The sequence below is a fragment of the Cygnus atratus genome, chromosome 6 (genome assembly GCF_013377495.2).
Source record: "Cygnus atratus isolate AKBS03 ecotype Queensland, Australia chromosome 6, CAtr_DNAZoo_HiC_assembly, whole genome shotgun sequence".
Taxonomy (NCBI): domain Eukaryota; kingdom Metazoa; phylum Chordata; class Aves; order Anseriformes; family Anatidae; genus Cygnus; species Cygnus atratus.
This window is the reverse complement of record NC_066367.1, coordinates 11,668,290-11,691,543: the sequence shown is the minus strand read 5'-3', so window position 1 is coordinate 11,691,543 and position 23,254 is coordinate 11,668,290. Positions and strand designations below refer to the sequence as shown.

The 23,254-nt window shown below is 52.2% G+C and overlaps 2 protein-coding genes across 3 annotated transcripts in view; one reads left to right on the top strand and one right to left on the bottom strand.

Annotated features, from left to right (window-relative positions):
- The first annotated feature begins 640 nt into the window (after nucleotides 1-640).
- Nucleotides 641-7,124, top strand: FTCD (formimidoyltransferase cyclodeaminase). Its single transcript, XM_035570402.1, has 14 exons — nucleotides 641-694; nucleotides 1,653-1,836; nucleotides 2,169-2,297; nucleotides 2,457-2,545; nucleotides 3,188-3,367; nucleotides 3,450-3,587; nucleotides 3,919-4,050; nucleotides 4,736-4,797; nucleotides 5,241-5,370; nucleotides 5,533-5,694; nucleotides 5,932-5,975; nucleotides 6,105-6,243; nucleotides 6,702-6,797; nucleotides 7,038-7,124. Exons 1-14 carry the CDS (start codon nucleotides 641-643, stop codon nucleotides 7,122-7,124), a joined length of 1,626 nt encoding a protein of 541 aa, XP_035426295.1.
- A 5,182-nt stretch (nucleotides 7,125-12,306) lies between these two features.
- The window catches only part of COL6A2 (collagen type VI alpha 2 chain), a 29,369-nt gene continuing 18,421 nt past the window's right edge, over nucleotides 12,307-23,254 (bottom strand). Inside the window, exons 27-28 of one of the 2 annotated variants that reach the window (XM_035570383.2) lie at nucleotides 23,145-23,183; nucleotides 12,307-13,889 (exon numbers count right to left, since the gene is read on the bottom strand). In XM_035570383.2, the coding sequence (XP_035426276.1) occupies nucleotides 13,282-13,889; nucleotides 23,145-23,183 (647 nt within the window). In that variant the 3' untranslated portion in view covers nucleotides 12,307-13,281. Of the gene's footprint in view, nucleotides 13,890-17,741; nucleotides 19,614-23,144; nucleotides 23,184-23,254 lie in introns of those variants that run through there. The other variant, XM_035570390.2, reaches the window with a different exon arrangement.

Below are 23,254 nucleotides of genomic sequence, written 5' to 3'. Positions count from 1 at the left end.
CTGACGGGTGAAGAGGTGGGCTCGAAATCCAACAGGGTTTCCCTGTGCAGGTTTGTATCCTGCTCACAGTGACAGATATTACCATCAGCTTGTGGCTGGGGGTCCACACTGGTTCACCATGGGAGCAGCAGCTCCCCACCAGTGCTGGGTTCTGTTTGTCCAGTTTGTGCCCTTGTGCTCCTGTTCTCCATGTCCCCATCCCTTCTGGTCTCAGGCCTGCAGGTGCTACTGGCCTGCTGCTGGTCTGGCTGTACCCCAGGCAGTCCTGTGGGGCAGCCACAGGAGCGTACTGGGGATGGGTGGAGCAGGGAACTTCTGCATTTCTTCATGTTGTGCCACCTTGTCATTAGTCATTAGTGGGCACTGATGAGTAATTTCTGTTGGAGGTTGCTGAGGAAGTGCTGCTCAAGCCCCACAAGGGCACTTCAGTCCAAGCCCCCCCGTGCTGTTGATCCAATACCCTTTCTGTCTGCTGGCTGCAGATCAATGCAGTTAATGAGAAACCCTGGTGCTGGGCAGAGGCAACCGGCTGGGTGCTGGGAACGCTGCTGCTTCCCAGCAGGACTGGAACAGCCAGAAAAACCCACGCAACTTGAGGAGCCGAGCCTGGGGCCACGGGGTTCAGGCAGACTCAAGGACCATGGCCAAGATGGTGGAGTGCGTCCCCAACTTCTCGGAGGGGTGCAATAAGGAGGTGAGGGTTGAGGGGTGGGCAGTGGTGGGTGGTGGGCAGCTGGGCTCCCATACGTCCTGCAGTGGGTTTTGCCCTGTGATTTGCAGCCTGGCTTATAGTTTTCCAGTACTCCTGTACTTCTCCAGTACTTTTCCATTATTTCTGGGCCAGCTGAAATCATACTAAATTCAGCTCAGTGAGAAAGTTCACCTTCTTCCCTGGGAGCTAGAACAAACCTGTGTGAAACAGAGATCACAAGGGACAATCTGCAGCATTTCAGAGGATTGAAAGCACCAAAAGGTGCTTACTTGGGCCTGACTAGGACCATCAGAGGGCCTGTGCAGTCAGTGCTGTGCACCTTTCTCTGATGGCTAATGCTGAAAATGCCCCCACACAGTGCCTGCTCCCATTTTGCACCTTGTCAAGAAGTGGGGGCTTGGTGCCCTCCCTGCTGTTGCCTGCAGGTCTGGGTGGTCTGGCAGAGCCTCACTGAGAAACCTTGCTTCCAGCTGTTTTTCCAAAAACGCCGGCCAGGTCACTGTTGCCTGTGCTGGGCACCTGCTTCAGGCTGCACTTTGCCCCTGCTGGGGGTGCAGGTCAGCAAACCTAAAATTGCTGAAAAACTGCTGCTTCCCCTGGGGAACAGGCTTTGTGGAGCCAAATCTGTTTTGAGGCTTGCAGGGAACAGTGTCCTCAGGAACAGCAACTTGCGATGCAGCAGCTGGGCAGCTCTCCCAGGGTTTGGGGCTACCTGGGGGCTGTCTCAGAGTCCCAGATCCTCTGGCTCGGATCTGGATGCTCATGCCCCTAGGTCCTGTATCCTCACCTCCTTCCTGATGAGCCTGATGATAGGTGCATCCCCTGCACCGGTGGGAGCAGGGTGGAGACACCTGAGAAAAGGCATCCTCCCTCACCTTTTACAGCTGCTGGGGCTGCAGTGGGAGTCTCGCCAGCCCAGCCACTTTGTCCCCTTTGGCAGGTGATTGAGGCACTGGGACAGGCCATCTCCCGGACACCTGGCTGCGTGCTGCTGGATGTGGACGCTGGCGCCTCCACCAACCGTACCGTCTACACCTTCGTGGGGACCCCCGAAGCTGTCGTTGAAGGGGCGCTGAGCGCAGCCCGCGTGGCCGGGCAGCTCATTGACATGAGTCAGCACACGGGTGAGCAACCCTCTGCACACAGCCTGGGCAAAGCCCTTGCCTCAGCTGGAAATAAGAGCAGGCACCAGAATGCTGCCAGAGGGCAAGCACAGTGTGTTTCCAGCACTGTAGGGTGGATGCTGGTGAGACCACACAGAGCTCTTCCTCATCCTCCCGATCCAGAGGGGCTGCATCTGTCCTGTCCCTAGGCTGGAGTAGGCATTACTGCTGCAAACTCCACTTTCCTTGCCGTGACAGTGCTCAGTCTGCAGAAGCAGCAGGGAAAGGGCCCTCATCCTTCCTTGTCTGCTTGCTCTTCTGGGCTCCAGTCCTGATTTCTGCCCCGGCCCCAGGTGAACATCCTCGCATGGGGGCCCTGGACGTCTGCCCCTTTGTGCCAGTGATGAATGTCAGCATGGAGGAGTGCGTTGCTTGTGCTCACGTCTTCGGGCAGCGCTTGTCGGAAGAGCTGGGGGTGCCTGGTGAGTGAGAGCTGGGCAGCCCAGCTGGGCCCCTGTCCCCCTGCATACTCCCAGCACTTCTTTTACAAAAGCTTCACCACGGGCAGAAGGGGGCACGCCCCCCAGTAGGCAAAGACAGACCCTTTTAGACAACTTGTTCACCACCACCCTGCCTTGCAGTGTACCTGTATGGAGAGGCAGCCCGAGAGGAGAGCAGGAGAACCCTACCTGCCATCCGTGCTGGGGAGTACGAGGCACTCCCTGAGAAGGTGAGCCTGGCTTTGTGGGAAGGGAGAAGGGGGCCGTGCTCCAGCCAAACCTTGGTGCCGGGGGGTTGGGAACCTCCTTTCTCGGGCGATTGCTTGCACCAGCTGAGGTGTGTGAGTCTAGAGCACAGGCAGCAGGGCACGGGCACCGCCTCTGCTTTGTTCACACACCTGGGTATGAGGTGCACCCCAGCGTGACAGAAAAGTCCATGGGCTAGAGAGACCCCAGTGAGACAGCTGGGGCTGAAGCATGGGAGGTGAGGGAATTCACTTTAGGAATTCACTTTGTCCTCTCTGTGACACGAGGAGCCAGAACATGCTGGAGGACCTTAATGAAGTATCTCCTCTGGCAACAGGTGAGACAATTCTGCTTTATGCCTTTGGAAGCTTTTCTGAGAAAAGAAATAGGAGAAAGATTTGAAGTGAAACAGTTGCAAAAAGAAAGATAAATGTTGCCTTTTTATATTTGGATTTTCCTCCCTTCACATGAGCATTTTGGCCAGATGAGAGGAGCTGATGAACTGCGTTGGGTGCTGATGGGCACTGGGGTGCTGATGGCAGACACCAGGCAGGAAGAGAGGAGCCACCTCCAGGAGGGCAGCTCATGCTGCCCACCAGCACCCACGTGCTCTCCTCCCTCCCCAGCTCACAAAACCCGAGTGGGCTCCTGATTTTGGGCCCCCAACCTTTGTCCCCCGGTGGGGGGCCACAGTGACAGGAGCCCGGACCTTCCTCATTGCGTACAACATAAACCTGCTGTGCACCAAGGAGCTGGCGCACCGCATCGCCCTCAACATCCGCGAGCAGGGTCGCGGCTCCAGCCAGGTACCCTTGTGCTGCTCGCTTATCCCGCTTCTCCTGGGCTGGGCTGCCATCGCTGTGCTTTGACCACAGCGGTTCTCCACAGGCTGGACGCTTGAAGAAGGTGCAGGGCATCGGCTGGTATTTGGAGGAGGAGAACATAGCCCAGGTTTCCACAAACCTGCTGGACTTTGAGACTACGCCACTCCACACCGTCTACGAGGAGGTCTGCCGTGACGCAGAGGTGGGTAGTGCACGATGCTTGATTCAACGGGAAACCTGCAGAGCTCATCTCCCTCCAAGTGCTCAGCCCCAGCCCACAGCTGGACTCTGCTTTCTCTTATACTCAGCTCATCCAAGCTGGGCAGAGACCTGAATCACATGTAAACTCCAAAAGCTCAGCAACTTGTTGCTAACTTCAGCTTCTGGCTTATCTCCACAAGGCAGGATCAACATTGAAGGCTTTCCATGAGCCCCCCGGGTCCTGGGGAGGGATAGGAACCACCAGGCTGGGGTGGCAGTGGAGGCAGGAAAGGTGGCTCTGGGGGCACTCATGTTTCTGATGTCCTTTGCAGGCATTGAATCTCCCTGTGGTGGGGTCCCAGCTGGTAGGGCTTGTCCCAAAGAAGGCCATGCTAGACACAGCTGAGTTTTACATCAAGAAGGAAAAACTCTTCATCCTGGAGGAGGAACACAAGATCAAGCTGGTAAAGTGGGTCTTCCCAATCCTGCGACAAGGGTGGGATCACAAGTAAGACCCCCCAGATTCCAAAAATGCCACTGAGCAGGGACTTGGGACCAAGACAAGCCACAGGCATGTTGGATGACCTGTAACACTTGGCTTGAGGGATGGTGCCTAGAAAGCTGTGAGGGGACAGCAACTGGAACAAACTGGTTTACAGTCCTGAGGATGCTGAGATGCTCAGGGGAACAGAGACCCCATCCGATGAGGACAAATTACAGGCAGCAGCTGCCCAGCCTGCCTGCACAGAGGCTGTGCGGGAAAGGACACCCCCCCACAGCTCAAGGGCACTGTCCCAGCACCAGTGTAAGCTGGAAACAAGGAGGCAGGCTCTGCTTTTCAGCTCCAGGAGGGAAGGGAGTGGGGAGGGACTTTGCCACCCTATCAGGAATGTGCTAGATAAGAGTGAGCTAATTATTTATCAGTGCAGTTTCCAGTCACCCGTGGGCAGCCGCACACCACCCCCACCTTTGGGATAGGAGGTGCTGGTGACACCAGCTTCCCTCACCTCGGGTGGTTGCCCCTGCAGCCCTTTCCCAGGGCCAGACCACCCAAGGTTAATTAAAAGCAGGGTGTGAGGATGCAGCAGGTTGTGCTGGCGGGGCGCACGGAGCCAGTTGGGGCTGACGCGGGGGTGCTGCTCCTTGCAGGTGGTCAGCCGGCTGGGCCTGGACTCCCTGTCTCCATTCAACCCCCGGGAGCGCATCATCGAGTAGGGGCCCTTCCTGCTGCTCCTCACTGTCCTCATCTCTGCCCAGGCAGGGGGATCCTGCTGCCTGCCTCTTGCACTAAAATTTGGGAAAGTGAAATCCACCTGGAAATCAGGGCATGCACTTATAAGTCCTTGTCCCCTTGCCCTGGGATATGGCTTCAGAGCCCAAGCCAGCATCTGGGCACATTTCTATCCCATCAAATGCTGTTTGCAGTGAGATGCTCCTCTCATGCAGAGCAACCCCTGGCATCACCAGGAGGCTACCTGGCTCCTTCTCTTCTTCCCCTCCTGCTGATTTTCTGGGACTCCCAGCAAAGTGCTGTCCCCCTTCCCAATCACCCGTGGGCCAAGGGGTAGATGAAAACCCAGTGGAGAGGGATGAGGAGGGATTGGGTGGTGGTGGCTGCCAGCACAGGGGTGGTCTGACCCATGGTGTGCCACAGGTACCTGGTGCAGGCAGGAGAGGACGACAAGGGGCTGGTGGCAAAGCCGCTGGGAGCCTTCGTGCGAGCAGTCGGCGGGAGGTCGGCAGCGCCAGGAGGAGGCTCGGTGGCCGCAGCTGCGGCCGCTCTGGTACATGCCCTGCCCACAGGGGGTCCCTCCCCGAGGGGGTCCCTCCCTGCCCTCCTGGGCGCTTCTCCAGGCACCTGGGGGGCTCCTTGGTGAGGAGAGCTGGTGCAGTGGTAGTGGCAGGGGCTGCACCCTGCTGGAGAACTCAGCACTGTGCCCTCACAGGGAGCAGCCCTGGGCTGCATGGTGGGGCTGATGAGCTACGGGAAGCGGCAGTTTGAGGAGCTGGATCCCATCATGAGGAGGCTGATCCCTCCCTTCCACCAGGCCATGGATGAGCTAGTGGCGATGGTGGACGCCGACTCCCAAGCCTTCAGCAGCTACATGGTGAGGTCTCACCAACAGCAGCCCTGCCTTGGGCAAGAGGGGGCTTACCCTCTGGGAAGGGGCCAGCAGCACTGCACCCTGGTGCCCTTTGGAGCAGGACTGGGGGAAGGGGCATCACCTGGGAAGGGAGCCTGAGCACAAGTAAGGGAGCTAATGGTTCCGCTGTGGCCCCTGGTGGAAGACACACAGGATCTCAGAGCACCCCAGTCCACCAAACATTCTTTTCCTTGCGTGCAGGAAGCTATGAAGCTGCCAAAAAACACCCCTGAAGAGAGGGAAAGGTGAGTCAGACTAATGAGGGCTTGCGGTGGTGGTGGGAGCTTGCACACAAGCTTGCACACCAGCTTTTGCATGAGCAGGGCTAGCCTGGGTTTGTCCCAGTGCTCACCTAGGGCTATCCCCTATCCCAGGCGTGGGGCTGCCATGCAGCAGGGCCTGAAGACAGCTGTGAAAGTGCCCTGCACCCTGGCAGAGAAGGTGAACATGCTCTGGCCCCCACTGAAGGAGCTGGCACACCATTGCAACCTGGCCTGCAAATCCGACATCCAGGTACAGTCCCATGCTTAGGACCTTCTGTGGCTGCAGGGTTTGCCCGCTATCCTGGCTGGGGCTTCAGAAGCTGCCTAGCTCACTGCTTGTCCACACCAGATTTTCCACCACAGTCTGACCTGTGCAGGGGACACATCTAGCCAGCATTGCTTCCCAAAGTGGCCACTGCTTTTTACCTATTCACTTTCTGGCAGCTTCTGAGCCTTTCAGGAAAGCTGATCTCCACCAGCCCTTGCCTGAGTTTTCACATCTGTGGCAAGGTCGTGAAATGTTTCCCACATCAAAGCCAAGTCCTGAACATGCCAGGTGGGAAGGTGCTGCTTCCCATGGCAGGCCAGGGCAGCTGTCATGGGAGCAGAGATCCGGAGACAAACTGTAACGTGAGGGTCTGCCCTGCTGCCAGACCATGAAGTGCTGCTGGTTCAGCAGGAGAGCTTTCCAGAAGCCTCTTTTCATAGGTGGGAGCCAAAATGTTGGAAGCTGCTGTGTTTGGAGCCTATTTCAATGTCATGATCAATCTCAAAGACATAACAGATGAGAAGTTCAAGCTTGCGGTAAGCATGGGCTGAAAGTGTGCACCTGCCCTGGAGGTGGGGATGAGGTTGGACAGAGTGGGAGATGTGGCCCCCGGGACCCCTTGTGGAGGGGCTGTGGAGGCTGTGGGCACAAGGACACCTCTGTGGCAGGGTAGGGACTGAGACATTCCAGAGCTTGGAGAAGATGCATAGGGTGGATGGTGGAGGCTTTGTCGGTCCTTCTGTCTGGAAATGATCCATCTTCTCCCTCCCCTGCAGATGTCACAGAAGGTCTCCGGGCTGCTGGAGGAGGCAAAGCAAGGCTTGGCACTTGTGCTGGCGCTGCTGGAGAAGCGGGTGGCCTGAGAGGCACTCAGGGCTGGGCCGGGAGGTGCATGGGGGATACACAAATACAGCTGGGAAACACACTCATTCCTGACTGGGCTCCTTCGGCACCCGCCCCAGGGGAGATGCTCCGCTCAGACAGGTCCCAGTGTTATGTCCCCTGCCTGTGCTGGACCTTCTTTGACCGAAGGTGGGACCCTGTGGTGCTGCAGGGGTGGCGATGCCTGTGTGTGGGTGGGCCCTCACCTGCCTGCGTGTCTCTGTGCCCAGAATAACCCTGAGGCACCCTCCTGCCGTGGGGCTGGGGCAGGGCTGGGCACCGGGGCTGTGTTCCTTGCAGTGCAGCGCCTTGGCGGTGCGTGACAAGCCTGTTGCATTGCTCACTTGCAGGGAGGGGAGCGCTGCCAAGCACGGGGCAGCACTGGGAGGCGGCAAGGAGACGGGGGCATGGCACTGGGTGGCACTGGGGAGCTCTGCCCCCTCTGCATAGCTCCCCGGAGAGGAAGGGCTGAGCATGGGGGTGCCCAGTCTCTGTCAGCCCCATGCATGTTTCTGTCGCTGGGTCTAGTGGCAGATGTCACTTCTGCCCTCACACTGTCACAGCACCCTGAGCTCAACCTGTTTGCAGGGCCCTGCCACCCCCAGCCCCCTTTTCCCAGCTGTGACACAGGGGGTCATCAGCAGGGCCCCGAGCCCCCTGCCCTGCAGCAGCTCCTGTGGGGACGTGAGCCCCACACTGGCCCCTGGGCACATCACCTGTGCTGGGGGGGCACTGCGCCAGGGTTCAAGGCAGGGACACCTGACTCACCCCATCACCTGACGCCACCACCCTCCGTCCCGTGTTTTCTCCAGCCCCGCAGGACCTTTGTGCTGGGTGGGAGCGGCGCGCTGACGTCTCCCCGTGCCCATGGTGACTGCGGGTTTCGCTGCTCTCCAGTGTCGCCCCTGCCTGCCGCACCCTCCCCCGCTGGGCAGGGCCCCGTATTTAAGGGGTGCCCGAGGGCTGGCCCTGCTACCTCGGGAGAGCCACGTTGAGGACAGCTGTCGGGGCTGTGGTACTTACAGAGGGTCTGTTCTGCACGGCGGGTGAGCAGAGGCAGTCCCCACTGGCGGGGCTGGGATGCACTGGGGGGCACCAGAGCTGGTGCTGGGCCAGGACACGGTGTCCCCAACCCCTTATGCTCCTGCTGAGTGCATGGGCTTGGCTTGCTCCAGGACACACGGTGGGGTTTGTGTTGGGCTGGAGTTGGTACATTTTTTCTACTAATGCTGGAAATCATATGCTGGGGGTGGTGGTGGTGGTGGTGGCAGCCGCCCTCAGGATCCCTGGAGAGGACAGGATGTCTGGGGTCCTAAAGTGGGACAGGTGTTGTCTCTCTGCCCAGGGCACATGAGTTGCACACCGGCTGATGGCCCATGCAGGGTGGCCCCAGGGGAAGCCCCGTACCGTGGCCGCGTACTGCTGGGGAGTGCTGACGGTGCCTGTCCTTCCCTTGCAGCTCAGAGCCAGTGAAGGATGTGGAACCCCAACCAAGGTGAGTGGCCATGGGGCTGGGGCTGGCTGCCCCTAGGTGCTGTACAGTCACTGGGGCTTGGGGAGGGGCTCAGTGCAGCCACCACGGGCACCCTAAAGGACTACCTGTGCATCAAAGGGGAGTGGGGCATCATTTGAGAAGAGGGGGTAGACAAGGTGGGGTCCTTAGGGTGCACAGGTACACCAGCTCCCTACGTTGCCTTTCCATGGAGGGCCTGGCTCTGCTCACTCATAGTCCCCCTCTTCCTCGTAGGACCACCACCTCCACAGGTGCAAACCTGCCCGCCTGCCCCTCCGACATACCCGTACCCAGGGCCCTGCAATCCAGCTGGGCCCTGCCCTGGCTACCCGGTAGTGCCACCCAGCGCCCCTGGGGCCTGTCAACCAGGACACCCAGGTCCCTGTGGCCCCCCACCACCTGGCCACCACCCGCCAGGCCACCACCCGCCAGGCCACCACCCACCGGGCCACCACCACCACGGGCATCCCCCACCAGGGATGCCCGGGTGCCCACCAGTCCACCCTGGCTGCCATCAGAAACACCATAAGAAGCACAAGAAGAAGCACTCCAAGTCCCACAAGCACCACGGTGGCAAGGTAAGGGTGTGGTGGCTGCAGCTGCCCCAGCTCTCTCTCGTGGTCCCCTGCACCCCTTGCATGTTCCCCTCTGCCTCACTGCAGCTGGAATGAGCTCATGGGCTGCCAATGGCTTTTTGTTTTGTTTTGGTTTTGTTTTTTAATTGTAGACTCCCTTTTGTTTTATAAATAGGCAAGCATGAGTCATTTCAAATGGGTCTTTAGAAACCTTATCTGTGAAGTTCCTTAAAGCCACTCAAAACAGTGGATTGCCACAGCTCAGGGTGCACCATGCAGTGTGTTAAATCTCGCATCTTCCTTCTGCTTGCCCAAACCACGTGAACCATGTCTGCTCAGTGTCCCACATCAGAGGACCAGCACAGCTCCCTTTCAAAAATCCTCCCCAGCCAGAAGAAAAGAAAAAAAAAAAAAAAAAAAAAGGGAAAGAAATTCTTAGGGTAGTAAGAAGCTCTGTGTCTGTGCTGGGTGGAGATGCTGCAGTAAATGATCTCCTAGGGATGGGTGCTATCCAGACAGGCCTGAGTGAACAGGCTGCAGAACAAAACCCCAGTTCCACCATCCAAAGTAGATGCAATTCCCAAACAATGCAAACCCTCAGCTCCTTTTGTTATTTGATTGCTTGCAAGGTGATTTGCCTGGACATTTGCCCTTGCTGGCAGAGACCAGAACCCTTCCGGAGTTTGTTTAATTGGCCTGAACAGCCTTGAGAAATAATAATAAAAAAAACAGCCCTCCCACAATGTGCCCATAATTACATTTGCCAAGCACCATGGCAGAAATATAACAGTGCCTAGCTCAAAAATGTGTCACGTAACAACACTGCAATAAACCTCGTCATCATTTTATTAGTAGCCATTTCATCTTGATGCCAAGGTAGCTTGGCAGATGTTTGCTGTCTGAGGCCATGATGCTGCAGGTCACCACCCTCTGCATGGCCACAGCCCCTGGCATTGATGCTGGTAATTACTGGCTTTCAGCTCAGCCTGTGTGCACACCTGAGGGCACACCTTTTGGTGGCGTGCAAAGGCCCTCACCTGGGGTGAGGTGAGTCTGCAGCCACCATGGGTGTGCATTGTGGCTGCTTCCAGCTCAACCATGACCCAGCTGGGCCCTGGGAACAGGCACTCATCTCTTTCCCAGCAGCAGCTGTAGGTGGTGGGCACACTGCGCTGGGAGGGATTCGTGGAGCCAAAATGTCCCTGGACAAGTCCCCAGGCCTCATGCCTGCAGCTGTCGGAAGTGGTGTGGAAGAGGGTTGTTTCTGTGCTATCCTGAACCGGTTTCATCTGTTCCTTCTCCAGCACTCAAGCAGCTCGAGCAGCTCGAGCAGTTCTGATTCTGACTGAAGACGACATGTTCCAACTGCATGGTGGTGAAGCCCTGGAGGAGACAGCATATGAAGACAAATGTCCCACAGGATCCACCTGCTTGTTGTTCTGCCCCTTTCTGCCATCTCTGTGGTCTGCATTTTGCCTGTCGAGTGATTTTCTCGCTTTTAGTTTGTAAATTGTTTGACCTGGAATCACTGTAAGAGGACAAGCAGCAGCTCTGGCCTGTCTTTAGTGAGAAGGGGCTGTCATCCCACACTGAGAGCCATCCCCAAGACTGTGGGTAACAGCACAAGGAATTTCACGTGCTGGTTGGCAGTCCGTGGTTGTTTATCCCTCTGACATGATGCCAGCTGCTTAAGTGGATCCCACTGCTTACAGAACTCCTTGAATTTTTGCGTGAGCTTCTCCAGCTGTAGCAGAAGGGCTAGCTGGAGAATACCGTAACTTCTCCCTTGCTGAGCAGCATGGGTTGTACCTTCATGCTAGTGTGTGCGTGTGCGCTGGGGAGGTCAGGTTTCACTGCTGCAGCTGCGTGTCCTTCCCAGAACGGCTCCTCTCTCACTGTGGTCCTGCTCTCCTCGTAAGGGAGAAGGGAGTAGAAGGAGAGTATATGCTCTTTAAAGCGTATCTGGTCAAGGGCCCCATTCCAAGGCAACATGGGGTAGTAAGAAAGAGAGGAAGTGATAGGAACCAACTCTGGTCAGTTACACTAATTTATGAGAACATATGGAAATTTAGGAATGTTTATTCCAGCAGAATAATCTGATGGAGGACTGCTAAAGTGGGAGGCAAACACAATAAGCAAACCTCCCAGTCCCACTAATTGGTGAGCTAATGAACTACGGGGGCCACTTGCAGGAAGGCTGAACCTTGCAGCTGGTAAGATTGTGAACCGAGTGGCCCCAGACTGGGAGGGTGCAGAAAATGCAGAGCTCTGCAAGCCCATGGAGGTGTGCAGGGGGCCTGGGGAACAGGAGCATCAAAGAGGGGGGACAGGTAGAAAAGGGTATAAAAGGGTTGGTTGTGTGTAAAATGGGGCCGGTCAGCATGCTTGTCCGGCTAAGCCCTTTGCCTGATCACCACAGTTTGTCCTTTCTTCTTGTATCTTTTGCTCATTAAATCATTTTTCTAACTCTGTCTATGTATTTGCACTCTCTGTACTGTGTTTATGTGAGCTGTGATGATTAAATGCCTGCTGCTGGTGAGACCTGTATGTGGTGAGTGAACCCCCGTTCCAGCTCCCAGAGCCAGGCTGTGAAAGGGCACCCCGGCCCGTCGTGCCATCCCTGGGCCAGAGCAGCTGGAGGAGGTGGCTGTGCTCTTGTTGCTCTTCACCTCCCTTAACACGCCTGACCAGCAGCCCTGCGCCAAGGGAACATGAACCAGGGGAGGGGTGAAGGCATTGCTGGGAGATCGGGGTCTCAATGGGCACTGTGGATGTCTGGGGTTGGGGCAGCGGAACAGGTCTGTGAGGGAACTGGAGGTGCTGGGCAGTGAGGAGGACTGGAGGGGTCCATAAGCCTCCTGTGGTCCTTCGGAACCTCAGCAGTGCCCTGTGCTGCATGGGCCCCTGGCCTTGTGCTCCAGCATTTTCAAGGAAATGAAGACAAACTTATCCTGACTTACCAGCTTAACACCGAGAGGAGACTCAGCTGCTCATTAGAAACAAACAGCAATAACAACAACAACAACAACAAAAAAGAGACGAGATAAACTACAGAATAAAGAGGCTTTTTCAGAATAGGGTGAAAAGAGTTTATTTGTTTATTTTTGCAGGCAGCACAATTCAAGTTCAAATCTGGGTATTGTTCAGGAGATACTGGTGGGAAGAAGGCACCATAGTTGCTTTGAGCACTCTGGGATGACATGAAGGCAGCTCCATGCGCTGCACAGTATTTTGTGACTTGCTGGGAGGCATGCTGCCCCTCTCAGCCAGTATATTGGGTGCTGTAATAAATGAACAGGTTCTGGTGAAAGTTGGAATGGCTGAAAGAAGTGAAGGAGAATGAAGGTCTTTAAGCTGACGTGTGAAATTTAGGATTGATAGAGCACCAAAAGGAGCACCTGCAGACAGCTGTTGAAGGCAGCAAAACCTTTAAACAGCCCACTGCTGCCGGGGAAAACGGAGCAACCAACCAAGGGACATGCAAAAGGAAAACAAGTCACTGACCACTTCAAGCAGCACGGGATGTGTCAGAAACTTGCTCAGTCCTCTCAGGGGCAGAAATCCCAAGAGAACAAAGAGGATGATATAATTGGGAAAAGGGCTTGCTAAAGAATGGGTGATGGCACAATCATAAAGCTCCTCAAAGGACGCTCAGGGAGATTGGGAGTTTTTGGACACTAGAGATGATCATTTGTCCTACTAAACTGGAAAGGTTTCTTGCTTCTCTGATAAGCCCTCCAAGGATAACAGTTCATACACAAGGCATAGCTTGGTGTGTGTAAAGCTTTACAGACATACATCATATGGCTCTGTATTCTGCTTAGATCTTGGTTTTAATTAGCACCATAAATGTAAGATATGTGACTTCATCATGAAAATCAAAAGAGAGGTCTGAATTTTGGCCAGAAAGGAGGACCCAGAGGGCAGCTGCATACACACTGTTCTAGGCCAGCTCAGAGTTGCTAGCAACCATACAGAGAGAAGAAAATAAAACAGGTAATATCTGGGGTGTGTATACTGGTGAGAGGAGGACATGTGCACTCTATTCAATTAACATATCCACCTAATGAACCTGTCAAAGAAGCTGGGTTGGGAGAGGCTGTCATAGTCCTTCTCCCGGAAGATGGCTGCCCGGTCCCCAAGGCCAAGCTTCAGCAGGACATCCATGTCTACGTCACTCCCAAGAGCCACTACCGTGGGCATGACATCTTGCTTCTTCATGGAGTTGATGGCCTCCTCGAGGTTCTTGCTTCCTGTGATGCCATCAGTGATGAAGACAAAGGAGAGCTCAGCATTGCGCCGGGCAACTCGCTGCCCGTTTCCTGGGCTGAGCACAATGTTGTTGATGGCGTGTATGATGGCTGACCCAATGTTGGAGGATGAGTCCAGATACTTGATCTGTGCCAGGGCATTGGAGATTTCTGTCAGGTTGTAGGTCAGCGGGAAGACCACGTTCTGCTCTCCCTCACTGCCGTACTGCAGCAGTGCAATCCGGGCATTCATGTTGTCGTTGTTGCTCCTGGCCAGTGTGAGCTGTCGGGCAACCTCCTCCACAAAGTTGTGGGCCCTGTGGAAATTCTGCTCCCCGATTCTTTCAGAGCCATCAAGCAAGAAGACAATGTCAACGGGGCGCTGTGTACACTGGGCCACTGCAAGCTCTGCAGGAGAAAGAAAAAAACAAAAGTTGGGAGCATGAGAAAGCCTACAGAATAAGGCTAGGGCTTGCCTCATGCAGCTTGGGCTCCAGTCTTTTCCAAAGAAGGACAAGCCCCACGATGATGCCAAAGCCCATCTTTGTGGCTGGTAATGTTGGGCCTTTGCTTTTGATTCCCTCAGTTCCTGGGCATGAGGAATGAATATTAATTCTAGCACCTAGGATAGACCTCCAGAAGCATCCAAGCATTAGACAGGTTTGAGCATTTTGTGCATTTCAGCTCTAGAATTACAGCCACCTTCTTAAAAAGTGCCCAGCTTTTATATATAAGGGGTCTATATGCAGATCAACAGCACACAGTGCTTGTCTTACATCTCAGTAATTTCTAGAGAGCGGCTTACTTTCAGAGTTAGTTTTCACACAAAAATTTGTAGGGATAAAGCTGATTTCATACCTTTCACCCAAATTAGTTTAGTCAGTAATTACCAATTCCTGAAGAGTTTACATAAAGGTTGGGTCATATGGTTGGAAAACAGGGCTCTATCCCTGCTGGTGCACTTGCACATTGTAAAGCAGCTTTTGTAATAAATAACAAAGACCAATATTTAAATGAAACACAGTGCAACATTGTCCTTCAGCCACTCAGAACAGCACCTGTCCACAAAGCAAGGCATGTAGGCATATGAATATATGCAGTGAGTGAACTCAGAAAAAAAAGTGGAAGAAAACTGTAATATGTGGAGTCAGGTGCTAGTTATGAGCCATTCTTTTGTCACTTTGCAGTGGTTATGTGTAACGCATTTGACGTTCATCTGCATGCACTGCTTCTTCGAGAAAGACCTCCACTTTTGCTTTGGTGGATTTTCTTCCATTCTGGTGTAATAATTCTTCTGAGTTCCTTCTCTACTGAAAACCCTAGTCAGGAATACAATTGTAACATCAATACTGGTTTGAGATGTATGTGCTGTGGCTGTCCACCTCCTGAGGTATTCCTCCATGGTGGCAGCAGGGCAAAAGCCATATTGCACTGTAGAGCAATTCTGCGGCGCAGACTGAGACTGACTCTCAAAAAGGTACTGGAGCAGATGTCATGTTGTGTTGCATGACTGGCAAGGACCAGGTGATTCTGGAGCAACTCCAGCCTGAACATCCATTTCTGGTATCGAGGGGCAACTTCCACAATAGGAACATCACGTTAGGTTGAATTTCCATATAGTGAACAAATCCAAATTGACAAAGCGCTTCCTCAGTGCTGAGTGCTGTTATACCTGGGGCTGCATTCAGCACGGTGGAATGCTGAACCAAAGTGTTTTGTAACTCCTTGTATGAGGTGAACAACAGATGAATCACTGTTTAGTATGAAAGTATGACGTGTGTATATATATACATGTGTAGTCAACACTTGGCAAACAGCAAAACTGTACTTTAAGCAAAATAGATACATGTGCTCTTGGGACTAGACAGTGTGCAATGAATTCAGCAACAGGGGACTGTGCTCCCAGCGTAGCTGACACTCTGTGCATATTGTTGAACTCGCAGACTATTTGACACCACTTCTTTCCATAATAAAACATCAACACCAGATACAGGTACTTGTAGTTTAATCAAACTCGCTGGACATTGCTAAAGTCCATGGTTGCTTTTGTTTCATTTTCTCTGACCTTGCAGACTTGTATTTCTTAGCCCACACTGTAAAATATACCTATAATAATGGTGTGTCTTGAATGGTGCTTGCTGTACACTGACTTACTGCAAACGACAGGCCTCTGCAATGTCAATTCTGACTGAAGGAGAAAGCAACCTCTTCGTGATTCTGTTTTTCCCCGTGAGCTTTTTTAATAGCACATTTCCAAATTCAACTGCAATACTTCATTCCTTTAAAGCAATAAAGTTCTGTACTCACCTCTGGCCAACCTTCTTTGAGAAATGTTGTCTATAGGTACATAGGTGCTGCAGTTCCCAGCATGCAGGTGCTGCTGCCACAAGGAAATTCTGCCTTGGCAGCGCCTGCACCAGTGAACTCCAAGTGCTCCCCTGCTCTGTGCAGTCACAAAAGGGAAAGGTGGAAAGGCATGCCCCCTTCAACCACAGTCTGAAATCTGGGCAGGGGTCTGAAAAGCTGGTGGAAGTGAGTAGGTGGAAGAAAGGGCTGCATATTGAGTCAGAGAAGTGCTACCAGTCTGTCTCCCCTGGTGTTTGTCTACACATAGTCATGTTGTGATTACAAGCACAAACTGCCCCCTCACACTCCAAAATGACCTAAGGTAATCATTAGTAGCTCCTAGTTAAGCAGACATAAGAGTCCCTCTGTGGAGCTTCGGTGAGGCCAACAGAATCACAGCACCACCTGGTTCCAGCCCCCTGCCATGGGCAGGGACACCCCCCACTAGACGAGGCTGCCCACAGCCCCCTAACACGCGGCTGGCTCTCCAGGCAGCCCTCTGCCAGTGTCTACTGCAGGAGTGTTCCCCAGAAAAACTCCCCATGCTCCTCACAGCTGGAAAGGCCTGCCTTTGGACTGTGTGATCACATGCCTTCACATATGAGTTATCCCAGGAGGATGTAACATAGATGAGCAGGGCAGTACAGTGACAGCAAAACCTTGGGTTTGCCCTGTTCAGTACCACGCTTCGGTTCCCACGTCTGGGCAGCATGGACCAGAGTTCCCTTTCCTGCAGCAAGGAACAAGATTCTTGTCCTTAGCTGTATATGGTCCTGTGAGATAAGCTCTTGGAAGCACCACCGCAGATTAGCCCAACTAAAATCTTCACATTGTGCTTTTAATTGGAGCACTGGTCCTTCTAATGCATCTCACAGCAAGGCACGGATGCCTGCAGCTCACCGTACTGTATACCGAGTGCGAGGAAACAGCTGAGGCTGCCTAACAGAAGTGGCACAAAAAGCAGAACTGCAGAAATAATGTCAATTTTCCTGACATCAGTAATTACGTGCATGTGCAAAGTAACCGCACCTGTTCACATAATGTTCCTGCTTCACCTAAGACCTGGGGAGCTTTTACTTCCTCTAGCACTTCACAGTGTTCACAGCTGAAGTGGGAGGCAGTGAGGAGGCAAATGGTCTCCCAGCCTCCCGCAGGGCTTCCCCCTTTCACAGTCCCTCTGTGTCCCCAGAGAGGTGGGGATTGGCCTTCCCCTGAGCTCTCCCCAGTCTCTGACCTGTCCTCTCTGTGCAACAGCTTTGCCCCCTCACTGAAGGAACTGCAGCTGCGATGACATCTAACTGGTTTTGTCAGAGGATTAGCCAGGATTATGTTAGCAAACCACCACTGCACCCACATGCCTCTGTCTCAAAACACTGCTGAGGCAAAGACATTCTCTCAGATTTTTTGTCCTACTTTGCTAGGAAATATTTCCGAGGAAATGAAACAACCACTGTGGTGAGGTCTAAATCTGCTTTTCTGAAATCCTGCTGAATCCCAGTCTTGCTCCGCAAGATGTCCCAGCCTTGAGATGTTCTTTTCAAATCAGTGTTTCCTTGGGGTTTTCCCTCTAGCATGATGGCTGGAGCAGTTTAATTAACTACCCTGAATTCAGTCATTCAGACTCAGCAGGCTGTCACATCCTAATTTTAGGGTAAAAATCAAAACAGTAGGGAGTGTGGCTTTGCACAGACTATCTGGAATACGTGGATTACGACCACAAATTAGCATATGGACTCAAGCACAGGTGGATACTAGACTTTCACCTAAAACTCCTAGCACACCAGTTAAAGCTCTCTGAATCCTTTTCCCTCTATTATATCCCAGCAGTGGAGATCTCTGAACTCCCTGGCATTGCACAGACTGGGAGCAAGAAGTGCTGAAATGCTGGAAGCTTTTTTTTTTTTTTTTCTTTTTGGTGCAGCGTGCCAGGCTTGTTCATGTGCTGAACAACATAAACATCTCTCCTGTGTGTCTGTCACTGGAAAACTTCTAACGTGCATTGGCAAGCCCCAGATGTTGAAATGGAGCTGAAATAAAACACTGTAAAATGTTCAAAGTGGGCAAGTTCCTTGTTCCAGTGCTTGTTTCTGAGCTTGGCTACAGTACGGCAACTGGCTCCCCTTTACACACCTTGCAGCAGAGTTCATTATAGCCCAACCACATTTTTAAAGACTGTACATCTCCATTCTGCCCATTAAATATGACGTTTGCTCAGTATACTTTATTGCAATAATACCATGTCAGTTAGAGAGACTGCAAGATCCACTTGCTGGCAGTAAACACTTCTGTGTTTGCATGGGCATGCAAAATGCTCTGTTTTCTCCTTACAGGTTTAGAGGTCAGTAAATATTCCGGAGACACAAATGGCAGTCATCTACCTGACTTTTTGTGAAAACCAGTGGTAGCCAAGCTCATGGAAATATCACTCCTCATCAAAGTGAATCTATCCCCAGCACTAGTGGTGGGTCTGTACTCTCTCTGAACCAAACTAGCACTGGGTATGGATTTCATGGACTACATCAAGTTTAAATACTTGCTTTTAAATAGCTTATGCAATGTGTCACAGAGGTTTGTGCAGTCATGGATTTTTGCTTAGGACTTCCTGGTCCTATATAATCTCTGTCTCCTAGATATGAATACATACACATAGCTAATTAAGACAAAGGAAACACAAGTGTACAAGCAGAGTAAAAGGCACACACAGCTTATACAGCTTCTGACAGAAGCACTCCTCAGGTTTTGCTTCTTGATGCAAAGCCAGGGATGCTCCCCTTTTGTACTCCTTGCTCTTCCCCTTCAGTAACCCTAACTGCCTACTGAGTGCTTGTACAGGAACACTGACTGCAGCGAGAAGAGATGTGCTTTGCTTTGCCAGTCTTGCCACACAACTGGTTTGCAGGACCTGAAGAGAGCCCTCACAGTAGGCCAGCAAGAGGACACAGAAGATGCTTCAGAAGCAGTCAGCAAAGACAAATGTAGGAAAGAGTAGGAAAAGTGCATCACTGGGTTCACTGCCAACAAGGGGCTGGCTCTGGCCGGCAGCCACATGTGCCACAGTCTCTGTGGTGGAGCCTCCCACTCACGTGCAGCTGAAGACTGGGATGCACCAGGCTGCCAGAGCACGGCAGGAGCAGGAAGATAAAGGACAGCAGCATGGCTGGCTCAGAGACCAAGGCAGTGCTGCCATCCTGCCAGGGCCTGGCAGCTTCCCTGCAGAAAAGCAGCAGGCAAAGCAAGAGCATCTCTGGAGAAAGCTGCCATGCTCGCCACCCAGCCAAGCCGGAGAGGTCTGCCCCTTTTGTCACATCCCCGGCTGCGCCCAGCCAAGCTGTTTCACTGCCTGTGTTTCTCCTAAACTAAAAGCTTCTGCCAATGTACCTGGCCCCTCTGCCAAACAGGCACTCAAGGAAAGACGATTGCAGCGCCAAACAATTCTCCAACCCGCTCAACCTCTGCTTCCACCCACTTTACGTGATCTAGAACAGAGATATCAGCAAAGCCCTAGCACGGTTTCTGGGTCCCCAACAATCTCGCTGTGCACCATTTTGAAGGTGTCAATGAACAGGTCCATCCACTCTTGCCGCTCATTTCCAGTGGCAAACTTGGCTTTTTCGGCGGTAAAGGCCAAAGTGGCCACCAGCTGGGTGTACATTCTGGGGTCCTGGGTTTCCCGCGTGGCGTTTAGGAACTGGGCGATCGAATGTATGGTGCTGGGGAAATTTATGTTGACTCCCTCTTCCATGGGGCGGAAAATAAGTGGGTTTACGTTCCCAGGGTTCCTGTCATCTGCAAGTGAGCGTCAAAAGAATATTTTCAGGGCTTTCTAGTAATGGCCGTGTCTCTGAATGCTACCTGGCTTCCTATGCACACTGCACCACAGGAGAACAGAGCTAATGAGGGACAAAGAAGTAAAAATCAGAGCCAGATTTTAAATCTCAAGCTCTAAGTGTCAGCAGCGGTGCTGGAATATAGGTCCCAGAGGAGGACGTGGCTCCCTCACTGCAACCAAACCCTTCCTGCAGCTCTCACAGGAAGGGCTGGAGCCAAAGATCACTGGTGAAGAAGGGAAGGCTGTCAGTGCACTGCAAAACAGCCCTTACAGGGACCTGGGATAGAGCATCGATAGGAAAGGATCTACCCCAGAGAGGCCAGACAAGGGGAGTACAGACCCTAATGCACCTGTGCTTCCACAGGCTGGGGACAAACTAGATATTTGTATAGACAGGTGTTCTGCCTGGGGCATCTGACTTGGGGAATCAGGAATTACTAAATCCTGAAGAGCACAGGGAGCACAGAATAAGTAAGAAAAGATGATCAGTTGCCTATTTCTGAGAAGTGAACTCACTATGCTTATGACCAAATGATTGTATCTTACAAGTGTGATAGAATGAACAGCATTTGACAATTTGGTGTCAGGGCAACTAACTTTCTGCCACATTTATGATCAAGGAACCATGGGATTCATACTGACTTAAACTGCACATCAATGAAGAGGGCTCAGAAAATGACATGAAAACTTAACCACCCAATTCCTACCTACTAGTCCAGCATATTCACAATGGACAAAACAGTAATTACAAAGAAGGCCACAAAGTCCAACTTCTTTCTGCACGTGGGATTCATTGATACCAGCCACCATGTGTCTTTGAACTCTGTCACATGCAAATTGTATGCATGCCAGGGAGCCAGAAAGACTTCCAAGAGAGAGCATTATGTGAACTTGCTTGGCACTCAGCCCACCACGCTTTGGCTGGAGTTACTGTCCTGTGGTGTATAGTGCTCCCGTGTGGTTTCCAAGCTCTTCAGGACCCTGAGAACCTCAGTCTCCACCTGGCTGTGCTCACCTTAAATTTGAATAAAATCCCAAAGCTCAAAGCCCTTTTGCATGGGTTAGAAAGAGCCTCACAGAGCATCATGCGGTTTCCATCAAAGCAAGTGGTCAGTTCATATTTGCTCAGCATAAATGCTAAACCCTAACCGAGCCCAAATCAAGAAACGCTCCAGCACCCAGTAAGCACCACAGTAGTTGATGGAAGGTTAAAGGAAGACAAGGATCTGCCTTGAAAATAGGGAATTTCCTTAGTCAAAGCACTGAGAGGCAGCATGCCTTCATCTGCAGATGAGAACTCAGACTGATGACATGCCCAGCTCTGCAAGGCAGCGGAGAAGAAGCTGGGTGCATGTAATAGCTCATCCTTGCCATATGCTGCTGACAAAACACAGGCTGGAGCTAGGGTACACGGCAGGAGCAATTGATTTGCTCTTTGAAGTGCCAGGACTGCAATTCTGACAACCTAAGGCCTAAAGCCCAAGACCAGGGCTGAGCATAGCTCCCCAATCCCCTGCAACCTGAACCTGTCTGATGCATCTGCAGCTGGACACATCCACCAGATATGCATGAAGCTCACACATGCATCCTGCAAAAGGCACCATCTCCATTCCAAACATTTGCATTTAAATTGGCACCAACTGTTGAAAATGTTCTCAGGAAACAAGAGGAAGCTGAACACAGAGCCAGAGAACCCCCAGGCTCTGTTGCACTCCTTATGTCACAACTCATCCAACACCTTTCCTTACCACTGTGCAAATGAGATCATCGCAAACCCTTCATCTAGAAGGGCTCATGACAATAATGTATTATGGACCATCCAGTGCAGCAGCTGGATGGCACTTTGCCCAAAGGCAGAATCTCTGTGTATCACTTAAAACTTGGCCTACCAGGCCTAGCACAGATCCTTGCACATCAGAGTAACTTCTGCTTTGTGGAGAAGGGTGTGGTGGCACTTTCAGAGGAGGTCCACACCTACCCAGGCATATCATTCCACCTCCCATGTCCTCTGGGGCCCAGGTGTAAGTGCCTGCACTTGTCCTGGCCTGCCTGTGGCATGGTTTGAAGCATTACCCCAGGAGAGAACACCTTCAGGTGCCTCCTTGAGCCCCAGCTACCGTTTCTGTTCTGGTCCTCAGTGGTAGCAGGTACAGCGAAGTGTTCTCACTTTGCATCAGGAACAGAGACACCCAAGCGCACTACAAAGAAAGGACAGCCAAATTTGCTTTGCTTTGGAGGGTTTTGATGGCCAAAGCCTAGGAGAACATGAACTCAACTGCTCAGGTCAGTCTCTCCTACAGTTTTCCTCAGAAATAGGCAGGCTACAAAGACCAAAACCTTCAAAGACACCTGAGCAGTCACCAGTGTGGCATGGAGGAGTCACCTTCATTGCAGAGATCCACAGGACAAAGCTCCTTAGAAGACACTGTAGAGGAGTGTGTGTGGATGGCTCAGCACCATGGTTTAGCACTGCTTTCTCTGCATAGCCAGGTGCAAATATTGAGAATATTAGCATAGCAGTCAGAGATTTTAGACAGGAATAATACAGCTTTTCTGTCTTCAGATTTCTCATCATTCTGGGACCATTTTCCATTTGCTTTGTATGGAAATGAAGGGACTTCTTTGAAAATTAAAGTTGAAATTCTGTATAATACTGAGTTGAAGTGTGGGCTTTCAGAAAAACATGCTCATGGCAAGAGTAGAGTTAAAAAAAATTGCAAGAACTGGCAAAACTTTGTCCCCTATAAGCTTTGTGTATATCAGCAAAGAGTGCATCTGTTGTATTTAAACAGGTGCGGAGACTCAGACAGTATCTCTAGGAGTCGCAGATCTGCCCTTTAATAAGCAAATTGTGATCAAGTAAAACCACCTGCAGCAAGCAGCAGCCATCTCTTATACCAGAGGATCAATCCTTACAGCCTTTTTCCTTTGATCCAACACCCTGAGTTAATTGTTAATTAAAACACAGCCAGTGTTAGAGAAGCCAAAGCTTTCAGTCCACTATAGTGTTGTTTTCCAAACTCTCCCTACCCTCTGTTCTGCCTTCATCATTCACAAGGAGCATCCTGCCCAGTGCTGCAAGTTGTACTCTGGATTTCAAAGGTTGCGTGGATGGCAGAGTTTAGAAAGGGGTAGTATGTAATAGAGACATGGAGCAAGTGAGAAATTCATTGGTCAGCTTGGAGGCCAAAACCTGGTGGGTCCCACAAATTTCTCCATGTCCGGGAGAAATACCAGAGCTGAGCAATGCTCACACACTAACACAATGCAGTAGTACCTACCTGTGAAGAGAACTCAGAGGGACAGGAAAGAGCAGGGGATGAAAACCCAGAGCCTCTCCTGATGTGAAATAATGCTATTTCCCGAACTCCCTGATGTGCAAAGGTAATGAACAGCCTTGCACATCCCCTCCCACTCTTGAGTCTTGTTCACTCTCCCCTGGACCTACAACTATGTGCAGATGGCACAAAGCTGTTTGTAATGTTTACCTGTCTGACAGGGCAGCTCAGGGCAGACGATCTGGGGATCTGGAAGGAAAAGAAACAAGGAAAACTGAATGATGTGCAACCATCCCCCTTCACTGCTTGCACAATCAGAG